General features: G+C 31.5%; 1 protein-coding gene across 3 annotated transcripts in view; it reads right to left on the bottom strand.

The window, feature by feature from the left end:
* The window catches only part of LOC106464109 (TGF-beta receptor type-1-like), a 48,252-nt gene extending 22,706 nt beyond the window's left edge, over window positions 1-25,546 (bottom strand). For 2 of the 3 annotated variants that reach the window (XM_013924220.2, XM_022391774.1), the window contains exons 1-5: window positions 25,428-25,546; window positions 21,548-21,771; window positions 15,142-15,259; window positions 11,184-11,338; window positions 2,620-2,850 (exon numbers count right to left, since the gene is read on the bottom strand). In XM_013924220.2, the coding sequence (XP_013779674.1) occupies window positions 2,620-2,850; window positions 11,184-11,338; window positions 15,142-15,259; window positions 21,548-21,620 (577 nt within the window). In that variant the 5' untranslated portion in view covers window positions 21,621-21,771; window positions 25,428-25,546. Of the gene's footprint in view, window positions 1-2,619; window positions 2,851-11,183; window positions 11,339-15,141; window positions 15,260-21,547; window positions 21,772-22,209; window positions 22,350-25,427 lie in introns of all 3 variants that reach the window. The other variant, XM_022391772.1, reaches the window with a different exon arrangement.

Genomic DNA, 25,546 nt, shown 5'->3' with positions numbered 1-25,546 from the left:
CTGTTATGAGTTTAAAGCTACTTAGGATAAACAAATGTAGTTTCATGTTAAAATTCGAAGTCATTATAGAAAGAAAAAGAGGGTAATTTAGATTTATTTCAATTTTTTTTTGGTGGTTACAAGGTTGGACAATTTGACCAACATTGTATAGAGTTAGGGAAAAGAAATAACAGATAAAATATAAAGTTTTACTAAAAAACATTTGAAATGTATTTAGGAGGTTTTAGAGATTACACAAATGAAATTTGAGATTTTTGAGGTGAAGTATCTTTAACCTTAACATGAAAATGTCTTTGCATATGGGCTATTCAAAACAAACAGTGTTTAAATACTCAATATATTCATGAAAAAATCTTTATTTGGTTTATTAAGAATACTTCACTAAAATATGATTTTTTATATGTGAAAGACTTATGTTTACTGAAAGACTGCCAAATTTCATATACACACTATATTAAAAGTTAGTAGTATCAAATCTATAAAGACTTTAAATGAGTACAAAGAGGCAAGTGGTCGGTCAAATTGACTGAGCCCGTATTGAGAGAGTTCATGGATAATTGATTTAAAAAATTACATATCAGTAAATTTTTTATATAAAAGTGTTTTATGTTAAAGAAAACGTAGATCTATTTAAAATTAACAGCATACAAGTTGCTTAGGAATTTATGTTTCATGATGCATAAGTTAAAATATTCTTTCATCTTTTACAGCTTCAATTACTACATTTACAGACTTAACCATTAAATTTCTTTGTGCTAAGACTGTTAATACCATCTCAGTAGCTCCATGCTATTCAACTGTTGAGATTTTTTATAATCAGGATTTATGTTAATGCATTTCTCAACATTTAATGAAAAAAAGTGTCCTAAAGATATGAGAAAATAAATTATGATGGGATCTAGCAATGGACATTTTACACACACACACACACACACACACACAATATATACATATTTAGTTATAAGTATTTGTGTTATACATATTTATTTACAAATGACTATTTAGATATTCAGTTTTTCTTCTTTTTTTTTTCCTTACCATTTGGTGTAATTTATTTACCACCAGTAAACTTTGCATGGAAGCAGCTGTATATGAATTCATTTCTACTATTGCTTTTAAAACTAATTCAACCTGTTTTTACTCACAACAGACCACAATCAATGAAACAGCATATTTCTGAAAATGAAATTAGTCCATTCACCCATCCTTTCAGAAATACTGGTGTACTACTGAAACATCAACAGAAGCTTATTGTGATGCAGCTTCCTTCTGGACATTACTACAAAACAAATCATATGTCTAGGAGTGGATCCTAACATTTTAATCTCCCTTTCTCATCTTCAGCTCACTATATTTACTCATGTAATGGTCTTAAAATAGTTTAAAAACTAGAATAAGGTTGCTGAAACATTAGTTTACAACCCGCCCATTCTATTTTTTTTTACTGTTTTGAGACCTTAAGTCATTTAGTTTTTGTAAAATCTTATCAAAAATTTATGCTGACAGGGTAGTGTATAATTCCAAATTAAAAGGAAACATTTTTACCATCTGATGTGAAAATTATTCACCTATTCAATAGCTAGAACTATTTGAAAAGCAAGAATATACTTCTTAAATGAAAGTATGAATAATGGATATAGCATATATTATAATAACAACAATAAAGATGAAAATTAAAGGGATTGAGTTGCAGAATAAAGAAAAACAGCAAAAGATTAGTGTTAAATTGTTTTGTGGAACTTTTATTAAGACATAGGTTTCTATAATATTTGAGCAAGTTGGAAATACCAATGTGATTCAGCTAATGATTAAGTTCTTGTACATACTAGCATATTATGACCTCATTCTTTTGGATCCAAACTCCTTAACATGCAAGATAATAGGGAACTTTGTATATCTTGATGGTTCTATATATCCTGTTTACTCATGCAAGAAACTGAAAGGGGTAAGACTAATCTAGAAAACATTAAAGGGAGAACAAACAAATAAGAATTAATATTTGTAAGTTGATAATAAATTTTACATTCATTTGCACTGCTGTCTAAAAAAGATTAAAACCATTACAAGCAAAATAGAAATATGTGGTCAACATTTTGGTCATATGGCAGTTGTAACCTTTTATTTTTATTTCAGATGTTCTCATATATATAACATTTGATTTATTTAGATGTCCTGATTATAATGTGAGAATCACTAACAGGGAATCAAAACTTCAAGAAATAACTCTTAAGGATACAACTTAAGCTTACTTATTACACAAGTATTTTAAATTTTAAAATCAACTCTGTTTTTAAAGGGTTCAGCTGAAGCATTATGAATTAGCTCTGATAACCTATTAATATTCCTTTAATTAAACTGAGAAATAAATACATAAAAATAATTGCTGAACATTCTGATAAATCTGTTTTCTGGGATGTAAAATAATGTTTTATAAAAACAAATAAACTCGTATTTAATCAAAAATCTTAGAATATTTACAAAACTTTAAAAATATATATAAATATTCAAGTAATTTCACCGAAGCTATATTTTTGGGTTATCTTCATAAAAATGTAATCATAGAATGAAAAAACAAACAAACAAAGATTCAAGACTTTTAATCAATAAACATGAACATACCTGATCCTGACCCTGAGGTGGTCATATCTATCATATTCCTAATGCAGTTTCCTAATATGGGCTGTTCCAGTACCAATTCTGCTTCCACTTGTCTGTATTGTCGCAGTCTGTGTTTCTGTTGCCACATGGAAAGAACTATCATAGTAACAATGCAGACAAAACATATTGGTCCACCGATGATTATAGCTAGTTCAAACGTACTAAGACTTTCTTTGGGGGTTATCTTGGGATCTAAAAATACAATTTACTTCATAATTTGCACAGACAGTATGTAAAGTTTTAGTGACAACTTTCAACAGAACTATGTCATTATTTTAAAGAAGAGTTGTCAGTGACAACTTGTATATTTTCTTAAAATATATGTCTTTGTTTATTCTTATTACAATTTAAAAAAAGGGTAAACTAAAATAAAATACAATACCACGAGTGTTTGTTCAAAGCACTAAAATGTTGTTACTGCTCATGATAAGTTGATTCCAAACCATTCAGGTTCTTCAAACAGTTGGGAGATTGAAATAGGCAGCATAGAGTTAATTCCTTCCCAAATATAAAGCCTGTCTATATCTATTACCTATCTGGGCCACTGAGCTAATCAAAGCCCACAGAGAAGCCTGGTTTAAAATACAATTGTGGTGGGAAGTAAAATCTCAAGAAGAGACCTGGCTTTTGACCAATCACCTAAGAATATGCTTTAATTCAGCTTTCTATGGTCGTAAGTGCTCAATCCAGATTAAACTGGAGCATTACCTGATAAAATGTGTACAGGAAACCATTAGAATGAGGGGACTATAACAAATATGTTCTAACCACTATAGCTGAGAGTTTAGACAGTTATGTGTTAAATGTGATAAAGAACTTGAATACACAGCATTTTGACAAGGGAAAATACTGTGGTCACTGAGTAATAACAGAGGGCAGTTACAGTAACTGTTATGTTAGTAAATATACTAGTCAAATAGTAAAAGAAGATGGTAATTGGAATCATCAACCAGTACCACTGCTATGAAACTGAATGAAAACTAAGCACAAATCCAGATAATGATAGAAGCAAGAAAATGACCTCTACTAGTACTGTAGATGGACTTTCCAATGTGCATATTACAAGCAGAGTGATCACAAACTTTATTCACTTAATGATTCAGGTCAACTTCAAGAAAAAAAAAGCAATATCAGACAGCAATATCTGGAATAGAACATCAGGTCTGCAGTAGGAGCATCTATACACCATCTACACTGGCAGAGTATCACCACCACACACTCAGGAGGAAGTCTCTATGGTCCACCACCCCAGAAGTTAGGAGCTGGTAAGTGGTAAGGATCCTGTACTTCACTGGAAGAATGTGGGGTGGGAGAATGCATTGAAGAGTCCAGAGGAATGGAACACCAGAAACAGTGCAATGGGTGACATAAAAACCTTATTTTGAAAAGCAGACTATTCCTGATATAGCCAAACCAAGGAGCGACAGGGATAGGCAGCAATCCTCTTCTGCTTTACTGATGTTAGTCCACGAGTGTATGGTCTGGAACAAACATATTTATGATGAAAAACACCATGAGAAAGAACCTACAAGCAGTCTTGCAGAACATCCCATCTCAATAGTGAGTGTTATTGACCTGAATGATCATAGAGTGCATGTTTAAGAATAAGTGTACCTGATCATGCAACACTCACCACTGAGTGAGATCTGTATATATGTGAGAAAGACTACTGTAAAAAAGAAAAGTGTAAAAAGAGCACCTACCCACTTGAAGAGAAACCGTAGAGCTCAAAATGACAACAGGATAGTAACCTATAGAGAAGGAAACAGTCAGATGACACAAGCAATGTGAGATAAATGTAAGGGGAATGGTCCACATGCTGGCATGAACTATATCCTCTAAAGGATGACAGAATTCAGCAGCCAGGGACGTGGTAAGGTGACAGATTTGATGGGAGGAGACTTGGAAGAGATGAAAATCATCAGGAGAAAGGGAAGAATAAACCAGACAACTTAGCTGGCATATTCAACCCAAGGGTTTCAATGATTAAACAAGTGAGAATGGGAACCACAGAAGGGAGCAGTGCAAGAGCAAGCCATTTAACATCAGAGAGACCTGAAAGGACATAAAAGGTGATCCAGATCAGAAGGAGGTTAAAGGTGAGAAATGGGAGTGAACTCAAATTCGCCCTCACATGCGGCCAAAGTTATAGGTATGAAAAACTGATGTGGGTAGAGGATGACATAGGACCTGTGATATAATGTGTGAGAGACATAAAGAGCGAACAAATCTAAATGTTGACATCGATATGCCAAGAGGAGGAGGAAAAAGGTCTTTAAAGAGAGATGATATAAGGAACAGGAAGACATGGGCTTGAAGGGAGGAAGTGTGAGGGCATAGAGAACAGTAAGAGGTGGAGGATTAGTAAAGAGGGAAGGAATGAAACAAAAGGGTGAGGACCGGAGAAGTAGACATTGCAAAATCTTGTAAAATGGAAAGTGGATGACAAACCCACAAGATAACCTGCAACAGTGAATACCGACAGCCCTTTATCAAAATGCTATGAAAGGAAGGAAGTCAGGTGCTGGAGAATAGGACAGAATGGAAGAAAATCATGACAAGAAGACCAATGGCGGTAGACATACCACTTACACTGGTAAACTGACATGAAGCAACCCACAGGGAAAGTCTAGCCCATTTGGCAAGGGACCAGACAAAAGCCATGCATGAAGATGGAGTGTTGGAAGGGTAGGATATAGTGTGCCCAATTGATGTTGTCTGAGAAGGAAGGGTGAGAGAGGTAGAGGAGGGGTCACTAGGAGTGGACACAGAAGAGGAACTCATGATGTGATGGCCAAAGAGGTACCACTAAGAAGACTTGACACAGAGATACTTGTATGACTGTGTGTACATAAAGAAGACAAATGAAAAGATATGCATAAAGGTAATGGCCTCTCAATCCTAACTGAGTGCATCGATTTCTACAACCAAAGGATGAGGAATAGGAGACCAAAACCTGGAAAGTTTGGAATTCATGTAGGTGGTGAATGCATCCATTTCTAGAGTATTCCACCACGAAAACAGCTAACCAAATACCTGTGGGTCAAGGGAGCACTTCACGGTGAGAATCTTGTCGATGTCTAATAAACAATCTGTGACCAGATTAAGGGCACTTGGTATATAACATGCCATCAATCGATTTTGATGGCTGTGGACCTAAAACAGGAGGTCAAACACGTGAAAACAAAGAGACATTGACCAAGTTCTCCCTTGCTGAGTGACATATAAGGCAATCGTAAAGTTGTCTGGAATGGATCATAAGAGAAGACGGGCAAAGGCTCTGACCACCTGACAAAAATGTAGTTTGTGCTCCATACTGTCTTACCTTACCACTTCAATTCTACCATGAAAAGAAAAGATTCCCTGCATAAACACTTCACAAAGGCTAAGAAAACCACGTGGGGATATACTGAGGTTTTGATTGGTTATACACACTTCACTAAATGAAGTAAGTGTATGTAGGCAATTATTTCTCAAAATGGAAGAGATGGGTGGGACCACCTTGGTCAATTCACTAAATATAATATCTCAGGAAATAGAAAAGTTGGTTGGTTGTAATTAAACACAAAGCTACACAATGGGCTATCTGTGCTCTGCCCACCATGGGTATCGAAATTTGGTTTCTAGTGTTCTAAGTCTGTAGACATACCGCTATGCCACTGGAGGGCCAAAAATTGAAAAGATAGGAGGTTCTTATTTTATATTGTATTTTGTCAATATTGGCAATTTGAGTTTTTAATTTATAAGAAACTATAGATTTTGTACTTGGACATCACAAAAATTTAATTTGAACCAAAGCTGCATTAAACATACCACATGACATACAAAAATCGATATATAGGATTTTTTTAAATATTTATTTTTAAACTATGAAAATTAATGTAAAGTACAAAAATTTGAATTATAATCTACAGTTTGACACCAAATTTATTGACATACATCGTAAAGTAGTAGTTCAACAAAATTTTGAATGTAAGTCTACAAATGTGATGACATGCCCTATGATCCCTGACCATAGGACTAACATGTACAAAAAAAGAAGTTAGAGAACTGAAGTGTAGCAAACAAAAAAAATTAAATTTTCAAAAAAAATAAAAAACACAACAAGTATTTGAAATTCTGTGAGTAAATCTTGAGTGAAAACCTACGACTAAACACCACAAGTGCCAATCAAAAAGTTGAGCTAAGCTGCATAGAGGGAGTCAGCTATGCTAGGAGTTGTGTCACACTACTATTGGTGGAGGGCTGTCACATGCTATCACACAGCTGCTTCGCATGAAAACGTGAATGTAGATGGGAGTATCAAGGCCAGAAGGGAGTAAGAATTTTTGCATATAGAGGGCAGTATAAATCAAGAAAAGCTATTTGAGAGAACATAAAATATCGTATTGTAATCACATGTAGATGGCAATTAGTAACTTACTGCTTCGAGAGGCTACAATGAAAACACTACCCGAACAAGCCACATAACAGAATCCACTGACTAAACCATCACTACAAAAAATAAGTTAAATTCACTCTGCAGGTGAAAAATGGTTATGAAAAAAACAAAGAGTTCTGTCTCAAATTATAACTTAGATCTTAAACAATATAAAACAAGATTCATATGAATAAAATTTGAATCATTCATAGGAATTCTATGCATTGGTGCATCATAGACATTGAGCACTGGCACTGTTCACTGAATAGGAGAATTAACCCTTGGCAATATACATGTTCAATGAGATCCTATGTAAAATGCTAGACTCTGGGGTCTATCCATATGATACATAGCCTTCAAACATTATGATTTCAGGCATCTAAAAATCAAGTCATATCCTGGGAAATCTAAAGTAACAGTTAGAATCAGCTGAACATTTCAATCAGTGAGCAGATATGGTCAAAGCAATATAGTATTAAACATCCATTAGTGATAAGTTACTAAGGGGCAGCCCTATACAAATGTGGTCAAAATCAGTTGTTGGAGTATTTCAGGTTAGAGATGCAAGACTTATATAATAATCAGTAGCAATCACTGCCATTCACCTTCAACACTTACAATAACTCAGTGAAAAGTTTAGGTAGTATTTATAAACAAAACTAGAATTAAAAAGTTGCCAAATGCCTAAACCTCTGTAAGGTCAGATACTAATCTGGTGTAAATTGTTAATGCAGACTGTATTGACAAGCTACAACTTTCCAATTAAACAGTTTAACTTGTGTGGAGCAAGACCTTACTCTCAGGCAAAATTAAAGCATACTCAAAAATGACTGATTTAACTATCAGTTAGAGCTTGATTGTCATCACCTCAAGATTTTTTGCCAATTTCATAAATGTGAAAGGAGTAAAATGCATACACCTTCCATTACCTTACGATAAAGGATTGCTTGAATACACTTGGAACTTAAAAGTAATGCCACACCCAGTTTTGTCATGCTTTTCATATTTGAATAACTAGGCATTAGACATACTTCAATGGGAATGGTATCTAATGCACTATAGTGATACCTAATATTGAAGATGCATGAAGCAGCTTCAGACAAGATGGGACTTGTTCTCAAGAGAGTAGGATCTGAATATTTAAAAATTTACCTAAATATATCAACTAATGTAGAAGTAGCTAGAATTATAGACACATAATTAGTAAATGGTGGAGAACTCAAAGACCATGCCAACAGTTAAGAATGGGAGTGTCTAGTGAAAAATCTTCAGCTTATTATACATATTTTGTACCAAACTTCTCATGCAAGATACTGAATGTGATAGTACATTCAAGTCCCGAAAGAAGGTTTTTCACTGAAACTAATACCTCTGAATTCTAACCACTAATTCATTTTACACACACGTGCTAGCCACATGGTCATACCTGTTATGAAACAAAAAAGGTCAGTCACATATGCCAAGCAGTTTCAGTGTTTTAGAACATATTTACTGTGCCATAAGAAATGCTTCTGTAAAATGCTTTCAACACTATATGGCTTCAGGCCTTTAAACTACCATAATCTGGGAACACTCAGTATTTATAAAAAAAAAAGGCAGTCCTCATCAATGAATGTTACCTCTCATGTACTGTAGGTATTACATTGACACTGTTATCACCCTGAGCTCCAATGGGATGAGAAAATGTTTCCATTTTACTTTTTAAGGCATAAAACTGTGATTTATGGTGAATTTTTTTCTAAAATAAAATAACTATGTAAACATGTTGCCTTCTTGGCTTTTGGTGTTAAGTTCCTTAACCACCTCACAAAACCATCATCAAGCTAGCATACCTTAATAGTTCTCCAATGTCCTAAATACCTGTTCTAACCACACCTCAGTATTGTTTGTGCTTTTTTAGTTCCTGCCACTATACAATCATAATTCAATAAAAATAATAGTGTGCTGCATCACTACACTCTAGAACTCACAAACCATCAAGTGTCAAAGAGGAAAGCAATACAGAAGCATTTTAGCTTTCAAGGAATTAATTGAAAATAGTCCTTTTAATCCATGTTTAGCTGTAGTCCATTTAGCACCAAATGCATGCTCGGTGATACCACTGAAGCAACTGATTACAAGCATGAAATCTGAGTGTTTTGAAAAATAAAAATAAGTTCCAAAGTAAACTGAAAAATGTGTACTGTGTACAATGTAACATAAGTGTGAGCAAAGATTAAAAATACATGAATACTTAAGAAAAAAAAGGAATGAATTAAATTCAATAAACAGAATTCTCTCAAATTATGTATAAAAGTGGTCAAATATACTTGAATGAAATAAACATCATATTTGTATTTATTAAATATAAATAAGAATTATACAAATATTACCCATAACCAATGCTTTAAAAAATCAATTTGATACAGGTTTAATGGCAGAATAAGTATCACATTTGAATGTTAGAGCAGAATTTCTGGGCAAAGAAAGTTATATTTGATACCACTAGCCAAAAAAGATGTGGTCACGAAACCAGTTCAGTTCCTACAGGTAAACCAAATAATTTAATGTTACATCTCAAGTTTACTATTTATTATGGCTTGTCATATGTCAATAATGATAGTTCTTGCAATAGAACATTTATTGGCAAACTTTCACTTTATAAGATACTTCTTTTATATACTAGGACTTCTAGTAGCAAAACATTTAAAATTCAAGTGTTAGAAGCACCTAGATATGTAATAATGTTAGAAGTTTGTATTTTTGTCAGGCATTTAACTATAAATCCACTCAAACTAGTCTCATGCTAAATGTATGCTAAATCCAGAAATAAGATCTCACTTTTCACACCTACACATCAAAAGCTGCTCACCTGCACCTATGATGAGCCAGATCACTTGAGTGGGTTGAAACCTTGTGGCTTCCTTCTAATATTAACTAATTTTAAAACCAGATGTTGTTCAGTCTTGTAATGCACACTTACACAATATTTACTATGACAAATTAAATCATTCACAAGTAAATTGCACTAATGGAAACCTTACACAAATCTACTGGATAATGGACTTTTAACAGATTATAAATGCAGTGTACTAACTGGATAACTTTTCTATGGTTTCAGTAGTCAGTGACAGTGTAGAGTGAAGATCTTGGTTACAAAACTATACATAAATCTTGTGCTATTCACCATAATGGGTTTTAGAAGTAACATTTTTATGTTACTCTGAATAAAAAATATACAGAAACATTATCTTTTATAAAAGATATGGGAAAAGCACTTCTAATTATGATGATTATTAGTAATACAGGCCTTGATACATAACAAGGATGTGAAATTCAACTCAAGACAAGATCTGTCTGAGGAACAAAAAGATTTACTTGTTTACTTTGTCCATTGGAAAAGTATTTTCTCCAACACCATTCATTCTATTATTAGAAAACACTCAAGGCAGATTTCTAAGGAGTCATGAAAGTTCCTGAAAACTCAGAACTGCCGAAGTCTAGCACACACAAACATTGAAAAATCTGTATCTCAAAAGCTCAAACCAAAACTATACACACATAAACATAAATATTCCTTTAATTTAAAAACACTCAGTGACATACATACTAACAAACATATTTAAATTATTGCAACAATACTATTACATTTCTTTTGTCTACAGTAGGAGCCATAATATAATAAAAATTACAAACTTAGAATTGTATTATATATGTATTAAACACCATTTTAGTTTGTGGCAGCATTAATAAACTGTCATTTCTTTAACAGTTCAAGCATGGAGTATTCTACATGCTGAACTGTAAAATCTTAAAGAATAAGTGTTTAAAACCATAAAATACAAATATATATTAAGATCTCAGAAGCAAAGAGTGATATATGGCAATCAGGACAAAAGTAAACTCCCATGGCTTGTATTTATTGTATTTCCAGTTAAATTAGAGTAAAATCCTAAATGTTATATTCAAGTTTTATTAGAAGAGGATGGGAAAAAAGCAAGCAGATTTTTCTAGCATTTTGCTCCTCACACAAGGTATTTTCAAAAATTACACAACCCCGAATAACATACTTTTATCTTCTACCAAATAAAAAAAAAACACACTTTGCCAAATACATGTAACTCACCTTTAGAAATAGTGGATGTTAATGTTGGAGAGAGATGAAGATTACAGAAGTCAGAACCACTGCAGCATTTAATTACAAAATAATAACTTGCAGGTTTTGAGTGAAGACAAATCATTGGATTTTCAGGGGGAAACAAATTTTTGCTAGGAATGCACCTGTTTATTAAAAGAAAAAGAAAATGTTTCATTTCAAGTAGTTTCTTAGTAACGTTGCTAATTTTTTCAAAATTATAATAAACATCAGACACAAATGTACCAAGTAATAGACTAAAAATGAATAAAAAAACATTTATTTTCATCCCTGCATTTAGTATTCACAAATATCATAGAACTTCTATTGAATATTCAAACTGAGTTTTTATTGGATTTTAGATTACATTTCAGGCTCCAGTATAAATCCTTCATCATCCTGGAGCCTGAAATATAATATCATCTTGAAACCAAAAAAATAGCAATAGTTGTCCACAAAAATTCAGTTGAAATAATCAAAATTTCAGGCACCTGTAATAAAACCACTATGAACAGTATGTCAACAATTCATTAAACATAATGCATACAGTAAACATATAAAATAATTTACTTTTTGAAATAAATCAGATTAGTTTAAAATGTATATAAAAATTTGATGGTAATTTAAAATATAGCTACATGAAATAACAAACACCTTCTTGATTTGCTGAGATATCAATAAATTTGTCAAAACCATTTTAGATGCCCCTACCAAATTTTTTTGCATTTCAAGCAAATTATTCACTCATGCCTAATTGTCTGATGATCTTCAAAAATCAACAGAAAGACAATACTGTGATGTTCAGGAGTTTGATCATTTAATTTTGGTAGTAAAAACAATAGCTCAGAAAAAAAATCTTGATGTGTGTGAAGTAAGGTGATTGATGTGAACAGAAATGGAATTTTTTTTAACCTAGAAACAAGAAATCTAGATAAGTTAAAGTAGTTTTGAGGCACTGTATTCTAGTGTCTAATATATATTTTGTTTTCTAAGTTGCATATTTAAAAGCTAAATGAGTTATTTTTTGGACAACCAACATAATGAGCATGACATATAAATGCAAAGAAGCTCAGTACTAAATTTCTTGCTTGCTTCTTTTTCAACAAAAGTAACGAAAGTGCAAAAACTAGAAACTTCTTAAGTTAGTTACTAAGACCAATGTTCCCTCTGATTTTTCAATCCATGTGCAGAATGAATTTTCATGTGCAACAGCATCAAGGCAATGTGCGCTAACAGTTTTTTTAGGTGGGTATTTTTAGACCATCGACCCTATTGGATCATTTGACTGATTTGCAATGCTACCAGTTTGTTATTTGGGCTTTAGGCCTATTGACTGCCAGAGTCATTAAGGCCATCAACGTGTTGAGACTCCTCACCATTACTGAGTTTGTGCACAGCTGGAATAATGAAGTGCACAGCACTTGATTGGTTGTTGTGCAGCTGTGTAGCTTAGAGGGAATACTGACTGATACTTACGTAAAGTTTGAAAAGATCTTGAAGCTTATTAACCTTAAGCTGCACCAGAAACATCCCACTGTAATTTATTGCTTTTCACAAATAGGGAGGGGGGATCCAAATTAAAATAATAATACCATGAAATTAAAAGAATGCAGATGAGAAAAAGTGAGAAGCTGAAGCTATTAGGATTAACTATCATTGTCTGTTATAACCTGTATTCCTTCTAAAAAAAAGAAAGCTAGTACTGCTTTTCATATTTCTGAACTTATCATTTCACTGCATATTGATGATTTCGCTACAGTTAGTGTTAGGATAAAGAAAATAACAGATAAAATACAAAGTTCTACCAGAAAAAGCTTCTGGTGTTCATTTAGGAAGTTCTGAAGGTTATTTGCAAATAAAACTATAAAATGAAAATATGTATTTTTATTCTTAGCAATAATATCAACTTTCACTCAGATTGACTAGTAAGAGCTTTCTAAATTCACAATTAAATCTTTAGTAGTAATACTTTATTAATTCCCTCACTACAGGCTCAGTCCCAGGGACAAACCTCAAAACCATTTGTTCTTGTTATGGTTTTCATACTATAACTTTTAATACAGTATGCATATCCTCACGTAATTTTGCAGGTTATCAGTAAATATTACAATGCTTCCATACACACAATATCAAATTTTTTTTAAGTAATTATTTTCCCATCCATTTCTTCTTTTCAAATGTTGACTATTTAACATGCAAAGTAATTTTATTTTAAGATTAAAAATACTTTTATGCATCAGAAAATTGTCAAATTTCACATGCAAAATCTCTATAACCTCCTAATAACCTCTATATCATTATCAAACATTTTTTTTAGAAAAACTTTACATTTTATCTGTTATTTTCACTATAGTATCTCTATATGAGTTTGGTCAATTCGACCAACATCATAACCACCATAAAAATAGGAAAATATATACAAACTAAACTTCTTTCATTCTAGAATTACTACAAAATGTTTAGTCTAAATAGATTAAATCTCATAACATTATACATCTAGAGATATATCTTTATTATTTTATATTATTGACCTTTAAGCCATGTCTGAATAACATTACAGAAGTTGCAATGATGCAGTTCACATGCACTCATGTTACCATATCCAATAGTATAAAACTGGCCTTTACAAAGTGACCTGCCTTGGCTTTGTCACATTTTGTTTATGATACATTAACCATATTGCTACAATTTAGAAATAAGTTTTTTAATTTCAGTTATTTTTCTTAAAACATAGAACAGTAAATAAAGAAATGATCTCTACAACTTACAAAGTTTGTACTCGCTTCCCACTTGCCATAATTTGTCAAGCCTTGTCAAATTTCACACGTGGAGGAAGTAAAACCTAATAATTTTTTTTAGGTTTTATATATGCATTTTGAAATAAAAAATAATAAGTTGCTATATCAATAACACAGAATTCCACTGTAATTTATCAGCCTTTGTAACTAAGCGTTATTTGGGTCTAAAAAAATATATTTCAAGCTCCATTATTTCTTACCTATCCAATTTGATTCTACCATGTAAACACTTCACGAAGTCTGAGAAAACCACATGGGGGACATTCTGAGGTTTCGATTGGTTATAAACATGTCATAGAGCAAAATAGGTGTAAGTACGGAAGTATTTCCAAAAGTGGAAGAGGTGGGCGGGGCCATTATGTTTGATTCACTAAATAGTGATATCTCAACAAATAGAAAAAATAAGAGGTTTTTATTTTATATTACAGTTTGTCATTATTGATAATTTGAGTTTCTATTCATAAGAAACCACAGACTTTGTAGTTGGGCATCCCAAACATCCAATTTGAACAAAAGCTGCATTCAACATACCACATGGCAAACAAAAATCAATATTTAGGAATTTTTTCTTAATACTTACTTTTAAATTAAGAAATTAACTAATGTTTAATCCTGAAATTTGAATTATAATCTACAATTCGATACAAAACTTACTGACATACAGTCATAATATAGTAGTTTTATAAAATGATTAATGCAAGCCTACAAACATGATGACATGCCCTTTGACCATAGGAAAACCCATTGAGATAAGAGTTAAAAAACCAGATTTTCTGATACAACACTTATAATGTTAACTAAAAGCTTGCCAAATTTTGTGAAGGTGCACTTAGTAAATTCAGAGTTATAATCTGTATAGTTTCAACACTTCCAAGCTGAGTCAAACTTAACTCATTTCTTATGGAGAGTTAATAAGAGATGAATAATTTCTTATTTTTCAAGACCTTTTAAAGTATGAATTTGAAAAAGGGGAAAAATCTCTTTACAGGATGAATTTTAAATCAAGCTTTAGAGCCCAAACTAAATACATGTTTAAGAGGGTGATCAATAAATAGAAAGTAATACCAGTTACATATATAAACTTACATGGACATGCAGACATACATTTAACATAAGATAAAGTCTATTCTATGCTACATTTGATACCTTACCTATAAGAATGTACAGGAACCCTTTCATTGTTCAGTGAGGTTGATGTAAAACACACACCATCAGTTTCACAAGTATGGTTGGTAACATCTCCACATATGTCACAGTGACATTTCAATGCTGTATAAAAAATGATTTTTTTTGTTTTATTTTAGTAAAATGACATGTATGTAGAAGCAATGTTACCACCTAATCAAATACATCAAAAACACCTGCCAATTTCTTAAATTACCATCTAACTTATAGTAATGTTGACTGGCAATTTGCTATGTCAAAATTACAATATAACTGACATAAAACACATCAATGCTGTATTTTTTTTGCAAATATATAAACTTTTCAAACTTAATTTTAAAAATATTCACTAATGTGTACAATAAAACAATATCCAGTTAAATTCTTTAAGACCAATCCATTAAAGTTCCTTTGCTTTATATTTCAACCATATATCACTAAATTATTGTTGATTTGAGCCACGTAACTAACTTATGGAAGTAAATATGTGATTTAGTGACATGTCATATTTCTTCACCTTCACAGTGAATTCTATAGCAATAAATTTGGAAATCTTAGTTCCCATTATACATAAATAAAATGCGTATCAAATAATACTAAATCAAAACTGATCAATCATCCTCATTAACTTGTGGTATCTCAAGAATTTCTGGCAATACAAGGAAGTCTGGGCCTGCAAAAACAAGAGGTTTGCAGATATTGTATGCGGGTTTGTTTCCCAACAAGTATGATGGTTGGGTCACAAAGAATGAGACAGGATACAGATTTACACAAGGAACAAATATTTAATGAAGATCTTCACAGTTTGTAAAACAACAATGCACTATCATACAATAAAATGTAAGTGATCATGTTGTTATATGAGTGAACAAGTTTCACCTAATTAAATATTAATAATAATCTGTACTTCAAATATAAGCTTATGCTCCACTGTCTTATGGAGTAACTTATACACAGTTTGCTCACTGACAACTTAAACAACTACTGAATTAAATTACAGGTGAAAGCTGAAAAGCACCAGCACAAACAAAAATAAAAGTTAACCATCAAGTTACCAGAGAAATTGAAAAAGAGTTCTCAGAGAGTGAAACTAAATAATACTGTACAAGCATATTACAAGCAATCAAAACAAGTTAATGTTACAAAAATACTGTTCAAAATCAAAATGAAACTAATCCTGTTATTCTAGTAAATCCCTTTAACATTTATACAGGTGAAAATATGCAACCAATCTCAGTCAAATCTGGGTGAAAATCTGCTCTCTAAGGCTCAAACACTGATATAAATATGGCAAAAAAACCTTGAGTTCCTAAGACAAGAAAACAGTGACTGGTATCTGTTAGATCAGTTGGCCAAAGGGCACTGAAGATCTGATTGCGTATCATCCACAGTTTATGCCCAATTTGCCAAAAATAATAACTTAATGTGCTAATTAAAAAGCAGGTTATTTCTGCAAAAGAATTAGACAAAAAAAAACACCTACTATCCACTTGACCCAATTAGCACCTTGGGAAAGTTAAAGTCAGAAATTTGCTTGAGCAATGCTATGTTACAACCTTAGGAATTTCAGAGAAAAAAGAAACATTTAGTGAAGTTAACTTAAACTAAGAGGAGAGGAAAACATGTAGTACTACAAACTTAATTAATAGCAAAATAAAATAAAATAAAATGGTGTAGATGGCATAAAAATTATGAAGTTCTTCTATTAGTACAGTTTCTCAAACAAGGGAAATGGTATAGTTTATAAAAAAATATAAGTTGTATATAACAGTTAATTATTTCAAAGAAATGAATCTGTTTTTTTTTTTTAGTTTTGTTAAAATACTTAATACTTTAACAGTATCACATCAGAGCAGCTTTCCTACCTTAGAATATGAAAAATTATAACATTTTTACATACTCTTATCCTGTTATATAAGACCCATCAAAGCAGTAATAGCACCAGAAAACTGTTTTGTCAAACTGCACATGTGAATAGTGATAACAGTTTGAATGAAAAATAATTACTTTGCCAAACAAACTTGTATGTCTATAAATCTAAATGAGAAATAGTAAATAAACTATGGTTCTACAGGTAAAATGATGCTTTAAGATTTGACCTAGATGATTAACTCACTTATCTATAAGAATCAATTGCATCAATTTGTGTCCTGTAAAATAATTGATTACTTGAAATTATGACTTAATTAATGTCACAAAAATGAACCCACTAATCAAAATTAGTGCTAATGATTATTACTTTTTTGGTCAATCAAACTATTCAAGTAATCACCATTATTTTTCGATGAAATGAATTTTGTTCAGCTTATTCAATTAATGTCATGACAAACCAAAGTAATCAATTATTTAAACTTAGGGTTTCCAGTTATTATTATTTGCAGTTTATCAAACTAGCCAAGCCATCAAAATATTGCCATTATGACTTATCATGATAATTTCTTTTATTAATTCAAATTTGTTCAGCTTTCTTTAGTTTTGAATTATGGTAAAGTTTCTAAGACTACCTGCCACTGTCCCTAATTTTGAGCTGCCGACCAGAGGGGGGGCAACTATCTGGCACCATTCACTGTAAACTCTTGGGTTACTTTATGTTACATTTTTAATTTATAATTGCTTAACTGTATCTTTTAATGTTGAATAAAGTATTTGAATTAATGATTTTACATTATAATTTATGCAATATTTTTCTTTAGTGTTAAAGAGACTATAAAACTAAATTTTTCTACATTGTATGTGTGTGTGTATGTGTTATGATTGTTACACCACACTTCTTACGTTCTTGAACTTATGTCCCAGTGGAAGTTTTGACAAGGTTTAACATGTCTTGAACCCATAACTCTCTAATAAAATATAAACACACTGGAATACGACCTTTATAAGGCCTGGATTAAAAAAATTGCACTTAAGTCACTTGACCAGCCCCAGAAAATAGTCCCTGACCCTAAAAGTTTTATGCCTTTTCTTAAAAAAAAAAAAAACAACCTAGAGAACATATGCAATCACCCGTTATTCGTATCAGCAAGTTTTGCAATAACTCCATTCACAGAAGGTAACTTTGATCAGAACTAAATTGAAATCATTATTAAGTACGGTACTACTTAATAGTAGGAATCGATAAGGTTTCCAAATAATTCACGCGCCGAAAACCACCCTACTGAATATATTATGTGCATATATACTAATAATAAGCTAAAAAGATATTTAACATTTCCAATATAACAATTCAAAATTGAACATTAAAGTATTTATATTAAAATAGTTAAATTAATTTAGAAATTATTAATTCATTAATATGAAATGTATCAGGAATACTGCTGAGAATTAATTGCGGGGATGATATTACGAGTAGGTCACTAGGGCTAAATGCTAGGCTTTGGTTAATATGTAAGGATGAGCAGGTAGGCTGATTGGACTTGGGAGATAAGTTCAATGGGAGAAGTGAGCTTTTTCGAATGGATGGTTTACATTTAAATAGGGTAGAGACTGGTTTGTTTGCAAGGTCTATTAATTCAGATGTAACAGAAGAATTAAACTAGGACTAGACAGCGGTGATGGCCAGGATAAACTAAACACAAAAAAAAATAAGATGAAGAGAAAAGTTTAGCATAGGAAATGAGTATAGAAGTAGTTATAAGGATAAGCTTAATTGTTACTATTGTAGTACTGGTAGTATAACAAATAAAATAGATGACTAAGGTACTGACAGGAATGGAGTATTTTTATATAATCAGAATAACTGATTATGATGACAGAAATTTATTTGAAATACAACAGGTTATTTAATAGGGATAGAGTACAAAAGAGAGGGGAAGTAGTGGCTTTATATGTAAAATGCGAGTTATATCCTGTTGAAGTTGAGGATATCAAATATAACAACAAGATTGAATCCATTTGGGTTTCTATTAGTGGATATAAAAGGAAAAGGCTTTTAGTGGGAATTTTTTTACAGACCACCAAATGATACTGATGAAATTAGGGAGAAACTTTACAGTGAGATTAAGATTTCAGATGTTAATGAGGGCATAATTATGGGTGATTTTAATTTCAGACATATGGAATGGGAAATGCTAGAGACAAACAATGAGGGAGAAAGGTTTTTTGAAAACTGTTCAAGATGGTTTTCTTCACCTATTGGTCAAGGAATCTATTAGAAACAATGCTATTTTAGATTTTATGTCAGGCCTAAATCGGATGGATTCAAAGAAAAAAGTGCATGATATTCAAGTAAAAAAGGTTGTTAAAATTGTTTAACCTAGAAAACTGGAATGGTCAATTCAACTGAAGAGAGTACTGAAAGCCTTCATTAATGCAACAATAAGTGAGAAAAAACGAAGACATATCATGCATTGAACAAGAAGTGAAAAAAAAAAAAGAGATACCGGAAACAAGAAAAGAAGATATAGATTCAAAAATGTACTGGGCTAACATGCAGTAATAAATAAATCCAACATGTGCGTAATCCAAGCAATAAAAAATGATTGAGTGAAAAAACACATGGCCCTGCACAAAGGAGTTATGTTAAACACTATAAAACAATAACTGCCAGTAGCATTGTTAAAAAAGGAATTAAATATTCAATCGTGGCATAAGATAAGTACTATTTAGAGCAAGTGCAGATACACAGCTGATAGCTTCAGAAATAATCTTCAACTTGAGCATCACTCCCACAAAGGTAGTATACCAAAATGGCACATAGCATGTAGTTTAGTACAACTACAGAGGAAAAGCAGTAGATGAAATCCTCTTTACTCCTCACATGTTTAAATTCTCAGCTCAATTCATATTAAACTCTGCAGTACTTTTAGATATTTATTATGAACTCAAAAATGGAGTTTATCCAAGGAATAGTTTGGATCTGTAACTGATCAGGAGAAAGAATCATATGCTCAGTTTGGATTTTTGATAAGACTTCAAATATTGGTATGAGCAAAGCTGGAAGAGGTTACTATTTATAAAAAAAATCCAAATTCAAATTGCCAATAATCAGTGATAGTTTGATGGCAATATAGGAAAATGGCATCAATCAACAAAAAAGATCCACAGTGAGGCATAATGAAGGATCGAAACAAATGTAGGCTGCAACTCAGCTACTAATGGTTTATTGAAAATCTATACAAGACTGATGGCACTGACTACTGACAGAAACAATCAGATTCTCCCTGCTCATGTTCTGTTTGTCAAGGATTCCACTCCCAGCAAGACTATGATCCCTAGCATGCAGCAATGTGGTGTAATGATATAAGGAAGAAAAAAACAGGCCAAAGGAACATAGGCAACTACGGCATGGCCCAGACAAAATCCCAATATAAATATCATTAAAGTTCTACGGACTTATAGAGAAACTGAAAAAGTCAGAAGGTAACCAGACAATACAACTGAAATGTGGGGAATAATACAGAATATTCAGAATTATACACTGGTAAACTTATGGTAGCTCACAAGCAAAGTGTACTGCTCTGTTTAAAGCAAATCCAAGATAGTAGTATATTATACAAGTTATTGATTTTTCTTTTGCATTTTCTATAATAATGTATTGTACTAAGGATAAATTGATCATTTAGTTACATTCACTTATTATTTGTGACTCCTATAAGTGTATCAACTGTGCCTTTCCGTAATTATTTCCAATGTTGTACCAAATGTAAAAAAAAATTGTGTTTGTATTCCTAAGTATCATAATCATGATGGTTGTAAGGTCTAGTGCACAGTATCTGTAAATTTGCCTGTGAACCAGTAATGTAAAAGTTAATTTTGCAGACTAATACATTATCATAAAAAAAGCATAAAATATCTTCCTTTAAGCATGGTATTATTATACAACTATTAAGTTTATAAACTTATAAAGCAAGATCAATATTATTTTATCTATATTGTAGTAATTACTAAAATCACCTAAAAAAACTGTGGCTTGAGATTTGTAACATGTTGTACAAGTGACGATCACACATAAAGCAACTTTGAAAAACAATACTGGACAAAAAATTTATACACAAAGAACATAACTAAATAATAGCCCCTAAAGAAAAACAATAGTCATGGTACATATCAAATGTTTGCTAACATGAGTGTCATAGTGCCAAATGCTATTTCACTCATTAAACATCATCCTACAAAATATTTTGCTTTTATGTACTTAAGAAATAAACATGGCAGGCCATATCACCTCAAAATACATATATTTTATAAAAAAACTACATAAACATTGTCTACACTATACTACATGCACCTTCCTTCTTAAACATTACAAATTTTGGAACTTTTCGAACATATATATCAATGCAAAGATGCAATGATGGTCTTATATACAATTGTTTTAACTTTTTTGGCATGTAACCCACCTATAAAAAGAATATAAACAATAAAAAAATAGTTTATGAAAATATGTTGCATTACCTGACACTGGTGCTACGGAGGAGAAAACTGCAGCAAATATTAACAATTCATATAACTGAATTTGCACTGTCATCTTGAAGAGAAAATTGTTAAAGCTGTTGTGAAACAATCATATAGAGCCATTGTAATTTTTTCTGGACATTGAAATGGATGACTCTACTCATTTTACTTCTTTGTCGAGTTGAAAACACAGAACCATTCAACTGCTATCATAAATATCAAAACTGTAAAAAAATATAGTTTAAATAACTAGCTTACTTACAAGCCTATTATCATAAATATAAGATGCTTATCAAATACTAGTAATATTGTACATGGTTAGTTCTGAAATTAATAAAAAAAACTCAAACTTTTTTTCAATAAGAATAACAAAATTTAGTATGTTACAAAAACAAGTATTTTTTGTAAAACTAACTGGCAACATTAGTTACATAACCTTCATTTTTCCCAATATCTATCTAAGGCATATGTTAAGAGGAATATTTAATCCAGGTTATAATAATATAGTAAAACATTTTTTAATTATTATAATAAACACTTGAATGTAAAAAAAAAGAAGTTTCATTCTCATTATCAGAATATAAAGACAAGTAAATACATTTATAACTTTAAGCAAAATAACTATACACCTAGCTTACAGCATTAACAATATTAAGATTTACCTGGAAAAGGCCATCATTTGTTTTAATGTTGCTCTTGGCCATCATGTCCTATTGTTTGTAAGAGTTATTTAACATTAGTTTGGCACTGTATGCATAAGTGTTGGTTTCTTTGCAGTCACCTAGCATCAAGCTGTGTTTAGCTGTTCCAGTTCAGTAAGGTAGAAAGTTAGTTTTTACATCTTAATTTACCATATTCTTGGTAGTTTCAATTACACAACAAGAAAATGTATGTAAATAAGAATTTAATTCTAACCAATCACAAAATTACAAGAAAAAAAGTGCATTCAGTATGACATCATCCATTGTTCAGCGGGAAATAAAGACAGGGAAAAGTAGTATTATCCATTCATCCTTCAATATTTGCTGTATGTTCCCTTATGAGTAAACTTTACATAAAACCACTGTAATGGCTAAAATTATTTTTATCTGAGACATAAAAAAAACAGACTGACATAATTCAAAAACACAATATAACTGGCCAAGAAAAATCCCCAAAAGACCTTGAACATAAACATTCACGTAGATAATGAGCCTAAAACAGTGACTATAAGTAAGTTTGTCACAAGTTTTCTGTTGCAGAGAATGAACAAATAGAGCACTCAAAATGGATAGCCTCATTTGGGTAACATAATAATACAGTCCTCTTACTAGGAACATTATTTTTCACAAGGAGTTCAAAGAGAGGAGATGAAAATGGCAAGAACATTTTATAACCTCTCCAAGACACCAGGATGTAGTCAGAAGGTTACAGTTAGGGAAGAGCTGTAAACCATTCCAGCAAAACAGAATCCTGGAAGTGTCACTACTATACAAGTTAGAGTGAAGATGCCAAATATAACAAGTATCATAAAAAGACTCAAATGACAGATAGTAGCTAAGGATTCGAACAGAAGGTACAGTATGAACTGAAAAAGCAATGTAATATCCCATACAAGAAGGGAAGGGTAATTATAGGGCCTCTGGGAGAATTAAAAGACATGAATAACAAGTAATATCATTATGCACTAGATAAAGTTGGATAATTTTGTGTTGCATATTTGCAGGAATAGCAAGTAACAGTTTATATGAAGCAATAAATACATGATAAAATGAAATATCACAACTCTCATGAACTATATTGTATGATACTATATTTAAACATTTTTCCACAATTAGTAAAAAAGATTGAATTACATCTGAATATTATGCATATTTAAATATTTTGTTAGATGGTGTTTAATGGGTGATAATCTTCAATAAATGACAAAATCTCTCATGTTTTATAGTGACAATGTGAAGGTATAAGCTCACTTTTATCTTATAACTGTAACAAAACTGATATGTGGCTTTAGGCTACCTGATTTGATGTAATTAAGATTTTCAGCTTTAAAAACAAAAGTTGGCACAGTTATGATGGGCAAGACTGACTGAGATATTTTGTACTCAACTGGTTTGTCAATAACCTGTAGCAAATTGCATTCTGTGTTTTCAGTTTGGTGCATTAAAGCCTCAGTGGACAAAACAGTCCCATTACGGTCCTTAAATTTTATGTCATATTAAATTACAAAATGCTCAATATCTTGGAATTTCCATGTTTAGTAAGTTAGAGCAAGAGTAAAGACAACTGCACAGGAATGGTTTTCAAAAATATGAATTTTTAAGTTCTGAACAAGGGTGCAGAAAAGTCACACATACTCACAGTCTGCACCAAAATAAATTGACCAAAGGATGAATATTTCTCTCAAAAACATTCTGTACTTGTATAAATCACAGACCTTGCAAAATAGTGTTACCTACGAGAAACTGGAACAATCATCTCAACTTTTGTGCAAAATATGAGTATTAATACTCTATTGCTCCTTGTTCAAAAGAACATTAAGTTTTATCTGAATAACCTCCCCTTTTCTTAAAACTGAGTAGCAATATATCGTATTTTATATTCATTTAGCATGTAAAAAACACAATCTTTATAATATGATGACATCATTTTGGTTGGTACTACTACTGTTTATGAGTTGAGAAACTATTTTAAAACATAACAGCCACAACTTACAAAACTTCAGCACTCATATGTAGTGTGGTAAACCAAATATCTCTATAATAGTCAGTGTTATTTTCTAAGGTGTATGTCCAGTAAAATAAATAAAACATTACATTACAATAAAGTTTGTTTTTTCTTAATATGAAACAAGATGTATATATAGCACAGACCCAGGTATTAGCAAGAAATAAAGATTCCGCAATTAACAATCTATGCCCTAAATGTTCTAGTGATTCTGTGGACAAGAATGTATGCACGTACCTAGTTGTGTTGCAATAAAGTTTTATTTTACAAGTGTTTGTTTGCTCATTGTAAATTACTGTACCAATTATATTAAATCAAAAAATATAAAGTTAACATAAGGTCAAATCCATTTTTTTTTGGTGCTTAACAATTTAATAAAGCTAAATCAATCTGTTTTTAGTGTGCACAGCTATGGACTACTACACCAAACATTCATGTGTCATTTCTACCATAACAGTTTTAATTTAAACAGTATTCCAAGAGAAGCTTTACTATTAATTTGTATAAATATATAATTACATATTTTGAATTGTAATCAATGTTAATAATTACACTCTAAAATTCCATTAGTCTCACTAGCAAATGATCAATGTCCTGATACAGTGATAAACTGATGAGCTTATCTGCCAATATACCATGATTCTTTTCTTCATTTATACTACTGATTGGCTTCCTGTCTATACAAAACGTGCGAATATTACTATCTTCAATATGTACCAGTACCAGTAACACTAACAGTATTACATGAACTATTACTAATAGTACTACTAGCACTGTAGTAGTATATGGAAGGGACACTGCACACTTCAATTCGTGTTCAACTTCAAGACTGATTAACAAGAGGCTAAAGTTAGGCTAACAAAACAATAACTTAAATTTAAGACATTTTGCTTATAGTTAACCATATTACGATAACTACTAATTTACTATGGTACAAAGTATACTGTATAATGTGTACACTAATATGTATCACTTTACTATTAGTAACACTACTACTACTTAGTACTAATAAATACTATTAGTATTACTTATTACAAGTATTAGGCATAAGAATTCTCTAATTAATATAAACCTTCTCTAATACTTAGTATTAGAAATAGTAATATATTTTTCACACCATTAAATCTTTTTTTAATATTAAATGTTTTTCTATAAAAACAGAAACTGAAATGACCTTATAACTCTCTTGACAACTGATGATTACACATCAGTCTATTTTCAATTACACAAACATAAAATTTCACTTCTTCCGTCGTTCTAGGTCTAATCTACCAAGGTTATGTTAAATATCGT

Source organism: Limulus polyphemus, unplaced genomic scaffold (assembly GCF_000517525.1).
Source record: "Limulus polyphemus unplaced genomic scaffold, Limulus_polyphemus-2.1.2 Scaffold1562, whole genome shotgun sequence".
In the NCBI taxonomy this organism is placed as follows: domain Eukaryota; kingdom Metazoa; phylum Arthropoda; class Merostomata; order Xiphosura; family Limulidae; genus Limulus; species Limulus polyphemus.
The sequence above is the reverse complement of the archived record's forward strand: the minus strand, read 5'-3'. Positions and strand labels throughout refer to the sequence as shown.